The 15678-nt window shown below is 36.7% G+C and overlaps 1 protein-coding gene across 5 annotated transcripts in view; it reads right to left on the bottom strand.

The window, feature by feature from the left end:
* Positions 1-11859, bottom strand: part of LOC117548142 (protein diaphanous homolog 3-like) — a 182841-nt gene extending 170982 nt beyond the window's left edge. For 2 of the 5 annotated variants that reach the window (XM_034219218.1, XM_034219192.1), the window contains exons 1-4: positions 11242-11859; positions 6148-6180; positions 4940-5122; positions 3667-3771 (exon numbers count right to left, since the gene is read on the bottom strand). In XM_034219218.1, coding sequence (XP_034075109.1) covers positions 3667-3771; positions 4940-5122; positions 6148-6180; positions 11242-11361 — 441 coding nt within the window. In that variant the 5' untranslated portion in view covers positions 11362-11859. The remainder of the gene's footprint in view (positions 1-3666; positions 3772-4939; positions 5123-6147; positions 6181-11241) is intronic. The other 3 variants (XM_034219210.1, XM_034219202.1, XM_034219185.1) reach the window with 2 other exon arrangements.
* Positions 11860-15678: the final 3819 nt, after the last annotated feature.

Genomic DNA, 15678 nt, shown 5'->3' with positions numbered 1-15678 from the left:
TCATGGCGAGGCAGTCTATCTCTGCCAGATATAGCATAACACAATGCAACTCAGTATGGTGGAGATGGGCAGATGGTACCGGAGCTTGTTCCTCTCCTGTGAAGGTCACCGTTTCAGTACAATGAGCCAGTCCTTGTATCAAATGGAGAATATGACACTTCATCCAGTTTGACAGTTTTTTTATTTTGCAGCTAGCCTTTGTGAAAGGACTTTCAGTATGATAAGAGGAGGAGAATAATTGAGAATTATAGCTGTATATATTAGAAAGACATAATGATAAGTATTATAACATTTCTACCTGATACCAAGTTAAGTGATAAATATTATGAGCATTTAATCTTAATCATTCAACTAAAGAATGAAGTTAAAAATGCATGAGCACACGGTGAACACCAATATTTACATTTCATCTAGGCTTATTTGCACAAGATCTGCATATAATGCATCACAATCAATCACACATGTTACATTTGTCTCAGGGGACTTTACAATTTCAACAGAAAATAATTGTAATAAATGTAATAATAGCACGCAATCTTCTTGGACTTTTATTGCACAGGAGGCTTAAACAATTAAAATCAGCGAGTGATGTCCTGGCGGGCTGCTATAACTATAAAAGCAACCACTTGTCACTATGCTTGCTGTGATTCAAAGCCCCAAGCCTTGAATATTCTTTGCATAAACACAATGAAAGCCCCATGGCTCCAAAAGGCTTCCTGCGCCCGTTACAATAGCTTAACCTTGAGCGTATTATTGCTTAAGGGCCTGGCATTAGTCTGATTATAACATGAGAGCCTGGCCAGCCTCATAAAATAATGCTTATTCTCCATGGTCTCGAGTGATTTAAGAATAGAAAGCAGAATTACATCCAGCCTGCCGAGTAAACTGCACCTACTGCCACAAGATGTTAACTCAGTAATTAAACCAAATGAGAAAGATGCTTTATGTCAACATGTTTGTATTCATAAGTCTTAAACATGCAATGTATCTTAGCCTGTAAATGTAGCATTATGAACAAATTATGTTTAGAAGGGTGTTAATGTGTTGCCTTTTGGCCAGTGGCAACATTATTTCACCATGCAGGTAAACACATGCCGGCATATAAACAGACTGGTCCCCATGGTAACTAGAGATGGACAGCCTCGGGCAACTTTGGAGGGATGTCTGATTATAGCAAATGTAATACATTCAAGTCATTGTGCCACTGCTCACATATAAATATTTTTAAAACATGTAAGATGATAATGATAATAATAATAATAAGATAATGTCAGTTGTCTGCAATACAATGAGAGATGAATTCATCATTGGTTGACTTCTGTGACATCTGTTAACAACAGTTTACTTAGATTAAGAGAAGCCATCTTAAAAAAGTTTAATATGAAATCAAATCAATACAATAAACACCTCATGTAGGCTACATTTTCATTATTATTCAAACCAAGTATCACAGACTGAACCCATATTCAATCTGGACACACTGGGGTAGATATTTAATGGATATCACATATATCACCGCAGGGAGTGTTACTGGTCAGAGAACATTAATGTAAAGTATGGCCTATGTTGGTCTGGGAGAGAAATAATGGTCCATAGTTTCCATTTCTTTGGAGATTGAATCCTTTTTCTCTGAAATCTAACAGTTGTATCACCCTCTATCAAGAACCGTCTGTATGTTTGAAGGGGGAGTCAAGGAAAAGCTTAAGGCTCAAAGCAGTAACTTTGAAGGAAGACCACTCAACCATGATAGCAAACTCACAAAACATCATCAATTATCTTCCCGCACTCAAAAGTGTTGTCAAGAATGAATACCAAACTAGGGCTGCACAATATTGAAAAAAACTGACATTGCGATATATATTTTTTTCCCCTGCGATATATATTGCGTTTTTTTTAACTATATTTAACCGGATGAAGGATTTTAGTCACGGACGTCTGGATCTTAACTGGTTGACTCATCATACCTTAAGTCATGATCTAACATGTCATGATAATGCATGTTGCTTACCCTCAAATAAGGGGGTTCATCTGTGAATGAAGAAGAGAAGAACCTTTTTGTATCCAAAATAGTTCAAGGTGGCAGATGTTGCTTTTCTTTTTGGAAGTAAATCTTCATTCTCGCCGGTATTGTCCTCCTGTGCCTCGCTCATTTTTTACCGGTGTTTTGATGGTCTGCAAACTATCGGGGCGGGGCCTGCTGTGATCTGATCAAGAATGATTGTGGTTTGCTGTGCATGCAGAGCCTGCATGTCACTCACTCAAGTACCCCTGACATGAGAGCCGTGCAAGTTTTCCTTTTGTAGCAAGCTGCAAAATAATTGTAACATGACGTGTTTGAGTTAATTTACCTACTTAATATCGCACGTACACAAGCGGATACAAGCGGCCGAGATGGGTTTTCTCCGCAGGGTGGCTGGTGTCTCCCTTAGGGATAAGGTGAGAAGTTCGGTCATCAGGGAGGGACTCGGAGTTGAGCCGCTCCTCCTTCGCGTCGAAAGGAGCCAGTTGAGGTGGTTCGTGCACCTAGTTAGGATGCCACCTGGGCGCCTCCCTAGGGAGGTGTTCCAGGCACATCCAGCTGGGAAGAGACCAAGGGGTAGACCTAGGACCAGGTGGAGGGATTATATCTCTTCGCTGGCCTGGGAGCGCCTTGGGATCCCCCAGTCAGAGCTGGTTGATGTCGCCAGGGAAAAGAAAGTTTGGGGCTCTCTGCTGGAACTGCTACCCCCGCGACCCGACCACGGATAAGCGGGAGAAGATGGATGGATGGATGGAATATCGCACGTCCCTGCGATGTGAATATCGCACATGCGCATATCGCCATGACACGATATATCGTTCAGCCCTATACCAAACCTCATCCATTTGTGTTGTGAAGCACTTTTACTCAAAGGTATCAACAATTAATGTTGTGACGCACTATCAGCCAAAAGGAACATAAATTATTAAAGCTTAAAATCCATTTTTGAACGGGGTGAGCTAACATAGATAAAAGGAGATAAAGAGGTTTAGGTTTACTTTATGAATGCAAAATAAGGGGTTCTTTGTGGCAGTGTACAAACATACAGAGAAACATATTCTACTAAATGCAACAGTTTATGAATACATGTAATAATAGTTTTCCATAGTCATATTCATTATCTACTGTTGCATCTGAAACAGCCCTCAGCCTGACTTCTGGCACGGTGCCTGGAGGACTGTAAGCCCCGCAGCTCTATGGTGAGTGGGCTCTATCGCTCCACAACATCAGACAATCCTCACTTATTTGTTGTAAATATCATTTCAAGTACTGTTTTATACAATATGGTTAGATTTATTTCACATTTTGTTTTGAATCTGTTAAATATTGTTGTCCTCGACACAGTTGTGTGTATTTCTACCAATATGTCCGAGAGCAAGTGTTACTACATCTCCAGATAGACATGACAAGACAAATGATATCGCACTGGCGTGAGGTCAAATTACCTTTTCATATTGAATGATCAAATTCCATCCTCCTCAGTCTCTCTCAGGCAAGGTCCCATGTGAGACATCATTTTTCATTGAAAAATACAAAGAATTATATAATATGTGCCGATGGTACGGGCGAAGCGATATGGTCTTAGTAAGTAAGGCAGCAAAAGATAAGGAAGGAAACATTTTTTAAATAGTTTTTCAAAAACTTACAGTTTTGGAGGCAGTAAAAACATACTGGATGACCATTTCCCTCTTGGTGCTGAGGTCCTTGTCTCTCAAAGGGGTCTTTTTTTCCTCATTCAAGTTCATGTCCTCCTGAAAAGGAAAAATAAAAAAGGAAGATATAATTGTTTTTGACATTTGAATTGATTAATTTAAAATGCAATGTTCTTTGAGGGGTTTTTCTATATCAGCAAACCTCTGGCAACCTGACTTGATTTATTTTATCCAACAGCGTATTAATTATACAATACTTTAGCAATAAATGCTCAGGGCCAAAGTGTTAGCATAGACTGCTGATCCTTACCTAGCAAATTAACTTTTTGCTATTAACTTTTATGTAATTAATTGAATTGGGCAAAACTTGGGCAAAACTTTAGACAGTGATTTAATTCCTGAAATTGTATTAGTTCAATTGAGGGTGATGTTATATTAGAGGGTTAGACATTATTGCATGAACAGCAGAACAAAGTCCTATGTTACAGAGAAAGCCTGTTAGTATAAGAGTGTTGCATTATGGCGGAGCCTTAATGTGGTTCCTTGAGTTATCTACTTTCCAATGATGAGTGATTTCAGTTATATGCAGGACATTAACAGTGTATTACAAATGAGTAAAACAAACAGTCATCTCCCATTATCTCTACAGCAGTTCACCCAGCAACCCTCTGGTATCAAATAATGCCCTTTCGCAAAAAAAAGTATTTGAAACACTAACAATCAGAGAAAATCTGTTTCTGGTCCTCAAGTGGAGGCAAGCATTTGACTAAAAAACAGGGTTAAAGAGAGTCTATTATTAGAACCATCATGCTGCTGAAAGATTTGTCATATTTGATCAAATAATTACATTTTGAAAAGTGTAAACAATTATTTCCTGTATTTATATTCAAATATGAAAACACATTTAAAATCAACAAACCAAATATTTACCATTAAGTCACTGTGGCTTTGTCTTGCTTTAAAATATTGGATTTACATCAAGCAACTATATTGTTTTTTTAAGAAAGTTTATTACAGCTTAAGGAAAATTTGATTTATTTGTAATGCCAGTGACATTAAAGCATAAATATTAAATTGTATGATGTTACATTTCATTGCCAGACAAAAGTTGATCATCCTCCGTCCCAAGTTTGAGCCTTTAAAAAAGTGATTCAAGAGATTGTAATATCAATTAAGGCCTTATTTACGATCGTTGTATTAAATGCCTTTAGAGGACTTCAAGGAACCCTGAAAAAGATATTGTACAATAACAAAAAAAAAAACATACCATCATTTTTTCAAACAGAGCCAAGATCTCCTTTTCTGAGGTGATCTTTGATGAGAGATCCTCAAACTGATATGAGGTGGAGGATGAAGCAGTGGACCAATCATTGGCATTTGGTTTAGGGTGAGATAACGGTGGCCGCTCCTTTTTACTCCCTGGGATACGAATACTGGCGAACCTGTCCAGCTGAACAAACAATGAAAACACACTTCAAAACATGAAAAGTACAAAATAAATGTAGTGATAAGTACACAGAAGATGCAAAGTGAACAGAAATGGTTAGATATTCAGAACAGATTAGCAACACTATTAGTTTATTAATGAGTAGGAATGTCACAATACCAGAAATTAACTAGTTTACACCAATACCAGTGAAATTCCACTATTCTCAATACCCATTTAATAACACGGTAAAAACAACGAAAAAAAGAGATTCCATGTACTTTAACATACACTCCTTTATTACTGCTTGTCTACTGGATTTGTTAAGAAGTTATACAGCTCATAAATCCCTCTATTAACCATTTTACATATCTCCTTCTGAAAACGTTATTTATTCCAGTATCTCAACAAGGTAATGTTATCATTTACATTAGCCTCATATAAATGTTCAATAAATAGTTTGAACACAACCTCATGTTTGTCAATAGCACCTCTATTCACCGGCAGCTAACAGCTAACGTTGAGCAGCTTTCCTCCTGCTGATTCAACAAAGATTTGTTGAGGAAATGTAGCATTTTTAAAAGAAAGAGTAGGGTGTCCCCTGGTTGCATTAATAGTGAGTTTTATGCGTCACAAACAATCCCTGGTTCTATCGTCACAGTTCATCTGGAGCCCTGATGTATTTATGGCACATTTCTAAAAAGAAGAACCGCCCCTTTTTCTTTCTTTTTTTTGCATTGACTTGGTTCTAGTAGTATCGTTTCTCATGACATCCCTTATAATGAGTTAGAAAAAAAAACGTATATTAGTATAAACAAAGAAAATACAATACACAGAACATATGTTAAACATACGATGAGCAGAGCACTACCAAGAAAGTATGTAGAGTAAACAGTAACATTAGTAGACAGTGTTGTTCTGTGCCGTTAATAAATCCAAAGTCAGGCACAAAAGACCAATTATTTCAAGCAGATTAGATGACTTTTAGTGATGTTAGATGTTGCAGAGACTGACAAGAGAATAGAAAGCATCAACTTCTCAAATCTTACCACATCATCTGTGATGTTTCTAAAGGGTAAGTGCTAAAGGTGGGGAACAGAAAAAACAAATCAGGAAACAAAAATAACCTGCATCAAATGTTAAACCTGCAGCAGCCTAGAGCAGATTACTGTTATTATTTTTAAAGAGACATCTTTGATTGCTCACTTAGTGAAAAGTGTTGGTTCTTTAGATTCTCTCTTAGAGAATTAACAAGGTCATGTTGTGGTGTTGTAGTTTTAGGAGAGAAGGATACAATAAAGTCTGAAGGGATAAGGACCTGGAACTCTTGATGTGGTTTTGTCCCCACAATGTTACACTCATACAAATAAAGACACATATCCTTTAAATTGCCATCTATGGTTTAACTAGATATGATGTTAAGGTATGCAGTGGCTATCAAGGCTTTGTTTTAATGGACCTAATGTTTGCCAGCTTAGTAAAGCCTAAAGTACTGCACATTCCCCAGGGGCATGTACTATCATCACCAAGCACAATGGGTGGGTGCCAAATGTCCGGACAAAAAGTGAAATCGCTACACCCAGCAGAGCAGTTTAGCAAATGATTCAACATGTTAAAATATCTCCACCAGATTGACATGGTGATCAACATCAAGGGGACTAAATCATTATAAAACTACCTAAAAGAAAGGCCTTCACTAACAAGCTCCTTGTTGTAGAAGGGGAGTGCCTCAGTGGCTGCCAAACAAGTTTGTGTGCTTTTTCCTAGACGTAATGTTCAAGTTACCATCTGTATTTCAAACGGGTGTAAGGAGTCAAAAAGGCCAAAGGGATGATCCTAATAAGGAATGGTAAATCAATACAGAAAATATTGAATTTCAAAATGTTTTCATAAAATGAAATGCTGAATGAAAAACTAACATGGAAAGGTTACATTTTCTTCAAGCATAACAGCAGACGGTACAGAAGCTCAGAGAAATAAATCAATACACACCAGTGTTTAATTAATATAAAATGGCCGGGTATAAAATGTGTCAGCCTGTCAATAAGCCATCCCCCTAATGAGTGTTTCCAGATTAACATCGTACAATTTGGTTCAAAATGTGCTTGAAAGCAGACAGAGTTGACATGGGAGAATATTAATAAAATGACCCACCATAGTTGTCTCCACAGATCAGCTTGACAATTGTGCAAACTAATTGGACACAGCTGTCAAACTTTTACCATCAAATGCCCACAGCTTGACGAACCAGTGTAGTGCACTGTACTGTATATGGAACAGCACCCAAGCTTAACATTAACTGTTCTGAAGTTATATTGTCATATGCTTAGTATTATATAGTGAGTTTGCTCAAAAGTAAATAATCAAGATATCATGAAGTACATGAAAGAAAAACTAGCGTAAGGTTTACATTAAGCATATAGAGTAGGAAATGAGGACGTGTTATTTCACACATCTCTACTTCCTTTCCCCTACACTTTGTGGGTGATAAAAGGACAAGCTGACTTTCTTAACACTTTGCCGAACGTCATCATTATTGACCTTTTCAACCTCATGGAAACAGCCATCGATCGCAATTGGATTTTAGGGGCAACTCAACAGCGACCTAGAGAGATTTAAAATCATGTCTCTGAAAAACTGAAAAACTGAAACTCAAGACAAAGGCTATGTCACTGCTGATGCTTGTTTCATTTTAGAACTACATCTACTAGTTTGACAGCTTGGTCAAAGTGTCATGTTGCACTCGTCAAACTCATTTGAATGTGGTTAACGTTTTTCAAATGTATGCAAAAAACAGACCACATCCATATCACCGCATCACTACAACGATACACTGCACAACTGCTTCTCCTGCACTCCATGGGACATGAAAAGAAAACGTTTTATTTGTTGGATAGATTGCGCTGAAACTCCCTCCGACGCTGTATATGGAGGAAATGTGCCGTAAGAGAATAAGGGAAAATGCTAGAAGGAAAAACAGAAGCTGACAGCTGGAGAAAACCTCCCCCAACAGCATCCTTCAACAACTGAACTTCTAGGTTACTTGTTTCACTGCTAACGCAAACAAGTGATGGCCTAGTCCAAACAGTCAAATAAACCCTAGCAGTAACTTAGTCCTTAGTTCCGGCAGGATTAATGCAATGATGTATGATTAGGACATAATGCCACGTAGATTTTCATTTTTTTCACAATTGTTGCTACTTGTTTTAAACAGTCTAACCCCAGGTTAATCAGTGCCTGTTAACAAATACTAACAAAACATAAAAATACCATTGTGGATGCCCTGAAGTCAGCTTTAGAGCCAGTTAATTAACTAGCAACGCTTTAGTGTTTGTTCAGATAATCAAGATCTCACTATTGCAACTCTTTTCATTAATATACTAAATAGGCTGGCCTGACCACAGTAATTTGTCAATATCAGTAAATTCATTTTACTTTCAGCTATCACCCTGTTCATTTAATTAAACTCTGATAACATCTTTTTCAATTAACTGGGAAAACTAATTCAAGAGAAAATGCTGATTTATAAAACATGGCGCATGCTTTCCAATACTGAAATAGATGTAAAAACAGAGAAGGGAGGCTTCATGGAGGTTGGGGAAAACAACATTAAAGAATTTCAGACCAAACCCAAAACTAGACAGCATCCAAAGAAAACATATTTATAAGGGCAATTCCACAAACCTAATAGGGTTGTGAATTATCATGACAAGGCAAAAGTGAATACCACAAAGGGTAAGAAACAATAGTGCTTCGTCATCCTAAATACCAGTGTAAAAAACTAAACCTTTAAAAATAATTGCCTTAAAATAAAGATTTAAATGAACATTTCCTGTAGAACTAGAAATCCCCATTTTCTTAACATAAGGGGTTCCTTTTTCTCCATGGTTCGGTATGTTCTAGGGCTAAAAATGTTATATAAATATCATCAAAATTCCAAAATGCCGAACATTTGTTTTCTAAACTTACAGTACATGGAGATTTGTTGTTTTACTGTCCGGTAAAAAGGGTTAAGGTTAATAGAATGTAAATTGAGTGTGTCACATTCATATAATGAATTCCTTTTGAGTTATTTGAGCATGTACATTCAGTAACATTGCCCTTGAACACTTAACATTTCCCCCAAACATTAGTTGTATAGAACAATGATAATAAACGCCCATTAATGAGACCATAACATTTTATTAGAGACAACTGTTGAAAATGAACAGTCCTTCTGACCCTTTTTAACCTGCAATTACAAAAGGTCAAAACAGCATATCAAAAGAACATTAACACCGTGCATTTACATGTCTTCTGTTCTATTTCTCTTTAATTTGATTATACTTGAAAATAGCCACTGAACATAAAGTGGCCTTTAATAGCTCATCTACTTTCGACCAATTGCAGTAAATGTTGTGGTATTGCAGTGCCCCCTATTGATATGACTAAAATAAGGAATGCCCTTAACTGTTTTAGTATGTTTTTATAATAATGGTTTTAAATCATAAATGTTGTAAGACAGACCAATCTAAAGACTGTAACTAAAGGCTGTACCACAACAGGTACATGTATTATTTAGTGAGACTAAATAACAAGATGTCCTTTGGTTGAGTATTTCTGACAGTTAATTCTATAGAACAAAATGGTGAGTAGTTAGACATCCAAGGCTCTCCGGGAGGCAACATGGTCTCAGCTCAGTGCACTGCTTTTTGTCTGGTATATCACAAGGAGAACCAGAACAATAACTAAAAGCCTTAAATGTGTATTTCAGCTCTTGTAAGGATGTGTAGCTTTTCTCTCTTGTTGACAATGGTGAAAACAATCTGACTAAAGTAAGCTGTCTATACTCTATCCAAAAAGAAATATTTATATCGTCATTTATTGTATCCATCATTATTACGGTATTGTAACTTATTTTTAGAGTGCATAAAACTAAATCGGAGTAAAGTGATTTATTATTATATTTAAAAATTGATTTCTAATCAAATGTTTTGTGCATTCATTCTGAACAAGTAAACCATAACGTTACTTGTATACACATGTAGACATAGGATAATGTACATTGCCAGTCAATCTGAATGCTTTAACACAAAGAGCTGCTGTATATGAAAAAATGAAATAACTTTTATTATGATTTGGCTCTATATAAAAATGAGAAAAATGGTTCTGACATGAACCAAAAGCAACCAGACTTTCAAGTAGCACTTAACTCTTATTGCAGTGGGGATGGTGTTTCTATTAGTGATAGTAAATGATAAGACTTTGGGATAACAGGCTGGATTGCAGAACCATTGCTGCGCACACCTTTTACTACGATTGTAGACTAAAAATCTCTGAATCCCATCAACAGGGTATTAACTTGTGTGAGCTCTCTCCTAAGAATGGGGTCAAAGGAAGGTTGAGCGTGCATTAAGTAGATCTGTGTCATACACATGTCTCCTGTCTGACAGGTGGCTCTGTGTGTTGCTAAAGGAAGTCTGGATGCTTTGAGAAAGAGACTGCTATAGAATAAGTCTAAATAGCAACCAACACCTCCCTATATCGACCAGAATAATAAATCAGACATTCACCAGTCAGACACAATGTTGGTTGGTTTGTGATAGTAGGGAGGACATGGATTAGTGTAATGGCTAAACCCTGTGCTAATTGTAACCTTTTGATTTCCTACATGCAAATTCAACACAGTAATTGTAATTCTCAATACAAAATGATAAAGTAAAAGATTGCGTTGACTATGAGCTATACTGAACTGTAAGCAAGATTATTCTGCGACAGATCATATGTCAAGTAAGTACACTAAACAGTGAAAACACTTCCACCTCAGTTCTGCAGCTTTAGCTGTGAATTGCTCAAACTTAATCCAACTGAATATCTGTGTTGAAACAGTAAGAAATATAACACATTAATACAGAGTCATTATGACATCCTAGATACACCTACTATAGAAATAGCACATTTGCACGTGTTCGTGTGTTCTGTTAATTCCACGGGTAGTACAAATTACGTAGAATTGTTGACATGTTCACATGACATCATTTGGAAAAAATGAAATGGTTTCCTACCCCCACCCTATTGTAGTTGTACACTAACACGTCACTGCAGTCTTCATTTACAATAAAATAAAACACAACATACGTTACAGTTTAGTCTGCCATACTTACAAACTTTGGTTTGCGGTCTCCATCATCGTTTAATGTGTTGAGGTTGGAAGAGCCTTTCTTCTTTTGAGGTTTACTGTCTCGTCCGGAAGTGGGTTCAAACCGCTGATTATAACTATCCATGATTTTGACGTTACGTTAATGATTTATCCACTAGATATCTATAGCAGATGGCCAGCCTTGATATGTATCTAATGCTCGCACACACCCTAAAAGTCTGAAGGACGCCACCCACAAAAGTGCCTACATTACCACTAACGTTGTAAACTCTGGGTTCAAATCACATCGGTTTGTCAAAGTCAGAGACGTCCATAGGGATATGTTCACTCTCAACCATAGAGTGGTAGAATATCTCAACACCCCGTTTAGCTAACTAGCTAGCAACTTTGCTAAACTATCACTCCCTGGCTGCTTTACTTAGCGCTAATCCAATTTAAGGACTGTCACGTAATGCGTGAGTTTCCGCGAACAGAAAGACTGTTGCATCCAACGTACCGTTGGTGTCCTCTGAAAAAAAGATCCGTACAGTAATTCAAAGGTCGATACACATTACAAACTGTAGCTGAAGCGTTGGCTGAGTAAGTTATGTTGCAGATATATTTTTTTGACAGACCCGCGCAATGAGAATGTCAGCTGAGCGTGTTTGATCTAACCAATAGCATCCACTGAGACACAAAAATGGCATCGTCATTGGCACAGCCCCCTCTGTGTACGGTTGAAAAGACATTTGATTGGCCGTATGGAGCTGTCAATCAGTTGCACTTTGTACAAGGGTTGTTCGCTATAGACACCTGGGTCTCCCGTCGGTGTGATGGTTTTTTATAAGCACTCATTCCTGTAGTGCCGAATATAATTTGCAGATTTACATTGCATTACAATGTATCAATTTAGTGAAGTATTTTAGGAATCAACCCACAGGGCACATTTTCATTATTGGAAGCTGCCAAAAACAAAACGCTATAATCACAAAACGCTTCAAAGTAGCCTACACATAGCCTATAGTAATTGTATTGTAAATATATTTACAATAAAACACAAAGTCATCCAAAGAGACGCTAGAATTTGCATTATTTTGGAAGCCATTCTTAAAACTATTAATTGTTTTTTTTGGAAAGCTTAATCTAATGTTGCATGGGTATCAAGTTGTTCCATCATGTCAAAACATACAATTCAATCAATTGTGTGTAAGTCATAAAAGGTAATAAAGGCTGCAATTAGGTTCAATGAGAAATAAATTAGTTGGTCAAATAGCATTACTTACTTTTCAGATATGCTACAGATGATTTTGTGTAGGCTATAGTATGTATTTTAGAATTTGCTTTACCCTCTTCACCATCCTAACCTGTGTTGTGCAGTGCTCTAAAACCCTAACTTCTAATGCAAGCAATTATCTGAAGTATGGCTTGGAACTGTCTCTTTTTTAAATAACCAGGCTGTTATGCTGAAAACACGTTACACTGATGCTGTTGTTCTGTGTTTGGCCATTTTAAAGTTAGCCTCAAGCCATATCCCAAATACCTTGTCTGATGCAAACAGCAATGATGTGATGTGATGCAACAAACAGACACTTTTGTGAGAACCTTCTCATGTGCTCTACTCAAACAGTGAAAATCTCCCTCAACACACACAGCATCTAAGCATGTTTCAATGTAAAGCCAATAAGGAACATCTGTGTCAATCGGTTCTGTATCTGTTATTAAAGCTCACAAATTAGAGAAATTAGAGAAAATATGAATTGTGTGGAAAAGGACATCAGTGATTGCTCTTGGTGGGTGTTTTTTGTAAGCTCATATTCAGTTGATGTTGTCATTAAGCAGTTATGCTTAATCATGCAGAAATGTCTTCCTGAAGACAATAATAGCCTAATGATGTTAATAGGATAAAATGTCACAAGTAGTAAACCTTTACACTGCCTTTGTGCTTCCAGACAGCTAGAGGCTTGCCAATCCTTCTTAAGACCTCAGCACTGGATTCAAATTATAATTAGACATGTGTACTCTACTGACAGTCACACTGTAAACTATGTTTGATTAAAAGTCTCTCAAAAGAACAGCCTTTTAGCTGTCATTCACTCTGTTATATTTTGAACATTCATTTTTTTTAGAGGCGGAGCTGTGATTCAGTTTAATTATGCTTCCACAATTAGCATATAATAAATATGTAAATATGCGATTGACTGGGACACATTCTCACCAATGGGTAAACTGACATAATACAGAAAACTGGCATGTACATTTAGAATAAATAAAACATATGCTTTGTGTGTTCTATAGTTTGAAGTCAAATGTCACTATTAAATAAAAAATTAAGTTATAAAATCTAATTTTTTTTTCTTTGACTTCAACCTCTTGAAATCTTCCTATCTTTCAAGACCTTTATTCCTTGAGTCCCTGGATGGCTGCCTGCAGTGTGTTAACGCTATTCTTCCAGCCAAAGACATGCCTTGTGGCATCGTGCCTTGCTAATCCTTCCAGACAACAAGAGATCTATCCTTCCAAATCACTCAAAGAAATGCCATGGGGATACAAATCCAGAGGCAAAAATAATACAAATGTAAATGTTTGTGTATTGATAATAAAATTGATCTTTGTTATTTGAATAAACAGAAAATCCATCGCCTTGAGCTTGAATGTTGTTTTTTCATAATTGATTATTGTGTGCTTTATAAGAATGAGTATTTCAAGACAATATGTTCATAACATACACAATTACAAATACAAGTAAAGTACAGATTGTTTAAATAAAGATCACATCACATTGTGAATGTTTCTTTTGTGCATAGGTTTTTTTAAAACTGACCTTACATGTTTAAGTATTTATACAACCAGTCATTAGTCTGTTTGCTTTACAACAACATTTACATTTTAATTCAGTAGTTCTACTAATAGCAACCACAAGTCTAAAGTTGTATGCAATGGTTGCAATGAAACAACGTTGAATACTCTTTTTGATAGCAATTATTAATCAGCTGTTCCATATGACAGAAGAAGAAAGAAGAACATCTTGTAAAACCTGTGCGGTGGGAAAGAAGTTTCTGTCTCAACAATTCAGTGTGCATACACTGCCATCCAGTGGTCCCAACTACAATTGTATAATCAGAATCCTGGGTTTTATTTGACTAGTCTAAATAGTAATACTTATACTCAGTACTCAAGTTGTAAAAAAAAATCAGGGGGGATGGTGGATTTGATCATATGGGGACATCATTTGTGCTGATAACCCGCCGAGGGTGGGAGACCAACCAGCATAAAGATAATTATTATACTCCTAAAACAACATGCATGTTATGGATGTTCAGATACTCCTTTCATTGCTCTTGACCAAGGCACCTCAGAATTAGAGTCGGTCCCAGGGCTGCCATGGCACCACTAACATTTAGGGTCAAATGCAGAGGACAATTAGTGCAAAATCTTTTTTTCACTTTAATTTAAAGGGGGGGAGGGGATACACAAATGTGGTTATAATGGAAGTCTATGGTACAAATCTTGTAGGTTAACAGTCCCTCATTTATTATTCAGATGGACCAACTGATTATACTAATAATAAAGTCAAAATAGTTTTTAGAATATTGAATTATAGTGTATTTTTTCAAAAAAGCAGTTACTGGTATACGATCAAAACTGGTATCTAAAGGGTTACATTTGTTAAATCATTATGTAAATTAAACACTTCATAAAAAATGTGAGGAAAAAAAATTGAAAAATATTGATCCGTCATCATTTTATTGCAGTTCAAATACAAATATTTTATGTTAACATTCCCATTGTTACTTTTTTTAACAGGGCATTAAGAGCAAATTGAAATTGTTTACAAAATATGAAAATATATTAAAAGATTATACAGATAATACAAAATAGGACCAATGTTGTCAATGGCTGCCTACTCCACTCTCCCCCATCTCATATACGTTTCCAAAGATTTTCATAATCATGGTTTTTGGTCTCAATTTTTCTGGCTCTTGCTTTCGGATTGTTAGCTAAGCAATGGCTTTGAAGCCAAGTCTTGACATACCTCTGGTCTGAACTTGTTCAGTGGAGGGCCAACACACTTGATGAAAAGCAAGGCTGACATGCTTTTTACCTCTAGGGAGCTTCTGGTTGTGGTTAAAATGTTCATCTGACTAAACCCACGTTCACACTCAGCTGTGGAGATGACCAGAGTGTTCACTGCTTGAAGGAGGGGTTTCAGCTCTTCTGGTGCTGGTGGTATCATTTCATCAACCGTTTTGAGTCTTACCAGCTAGCTAACACGAGAGAAAAACGTAGCTAAACTCCTAACTAAGTTGTTATTGCTGCTTATGTCCATAGATTCCACCTTTGGTGACTAAAGTAATGAGTAATGACTAAGATTACTGACTCTTGACTTACCTGAATGTTATTTTTAGTATTTTTAAATATGAAGTCCTTCAGATCGCGTTGTCCTCCTGGTTGCTTGGCCATG

This window comes from Gymnodraco acuticeps, unplaced genomic scaffold, assembly GCF_902827175.1.
Source record: "Gymnodraco acuticeps unplaced genomic scaffold, fGymAcu1.1, whole genome shotgun sequence".
Classification (NCBI taxonomy): Eukaryota; Metazoa; Chordata; class Actinopteri; order Perciformes; family Bathydraconidae; genus Gymnodraco; species Gymnodraco acuticeps.
This window is presented reverse-complemented; position numbering and strand designations above follow the sequence as displayed.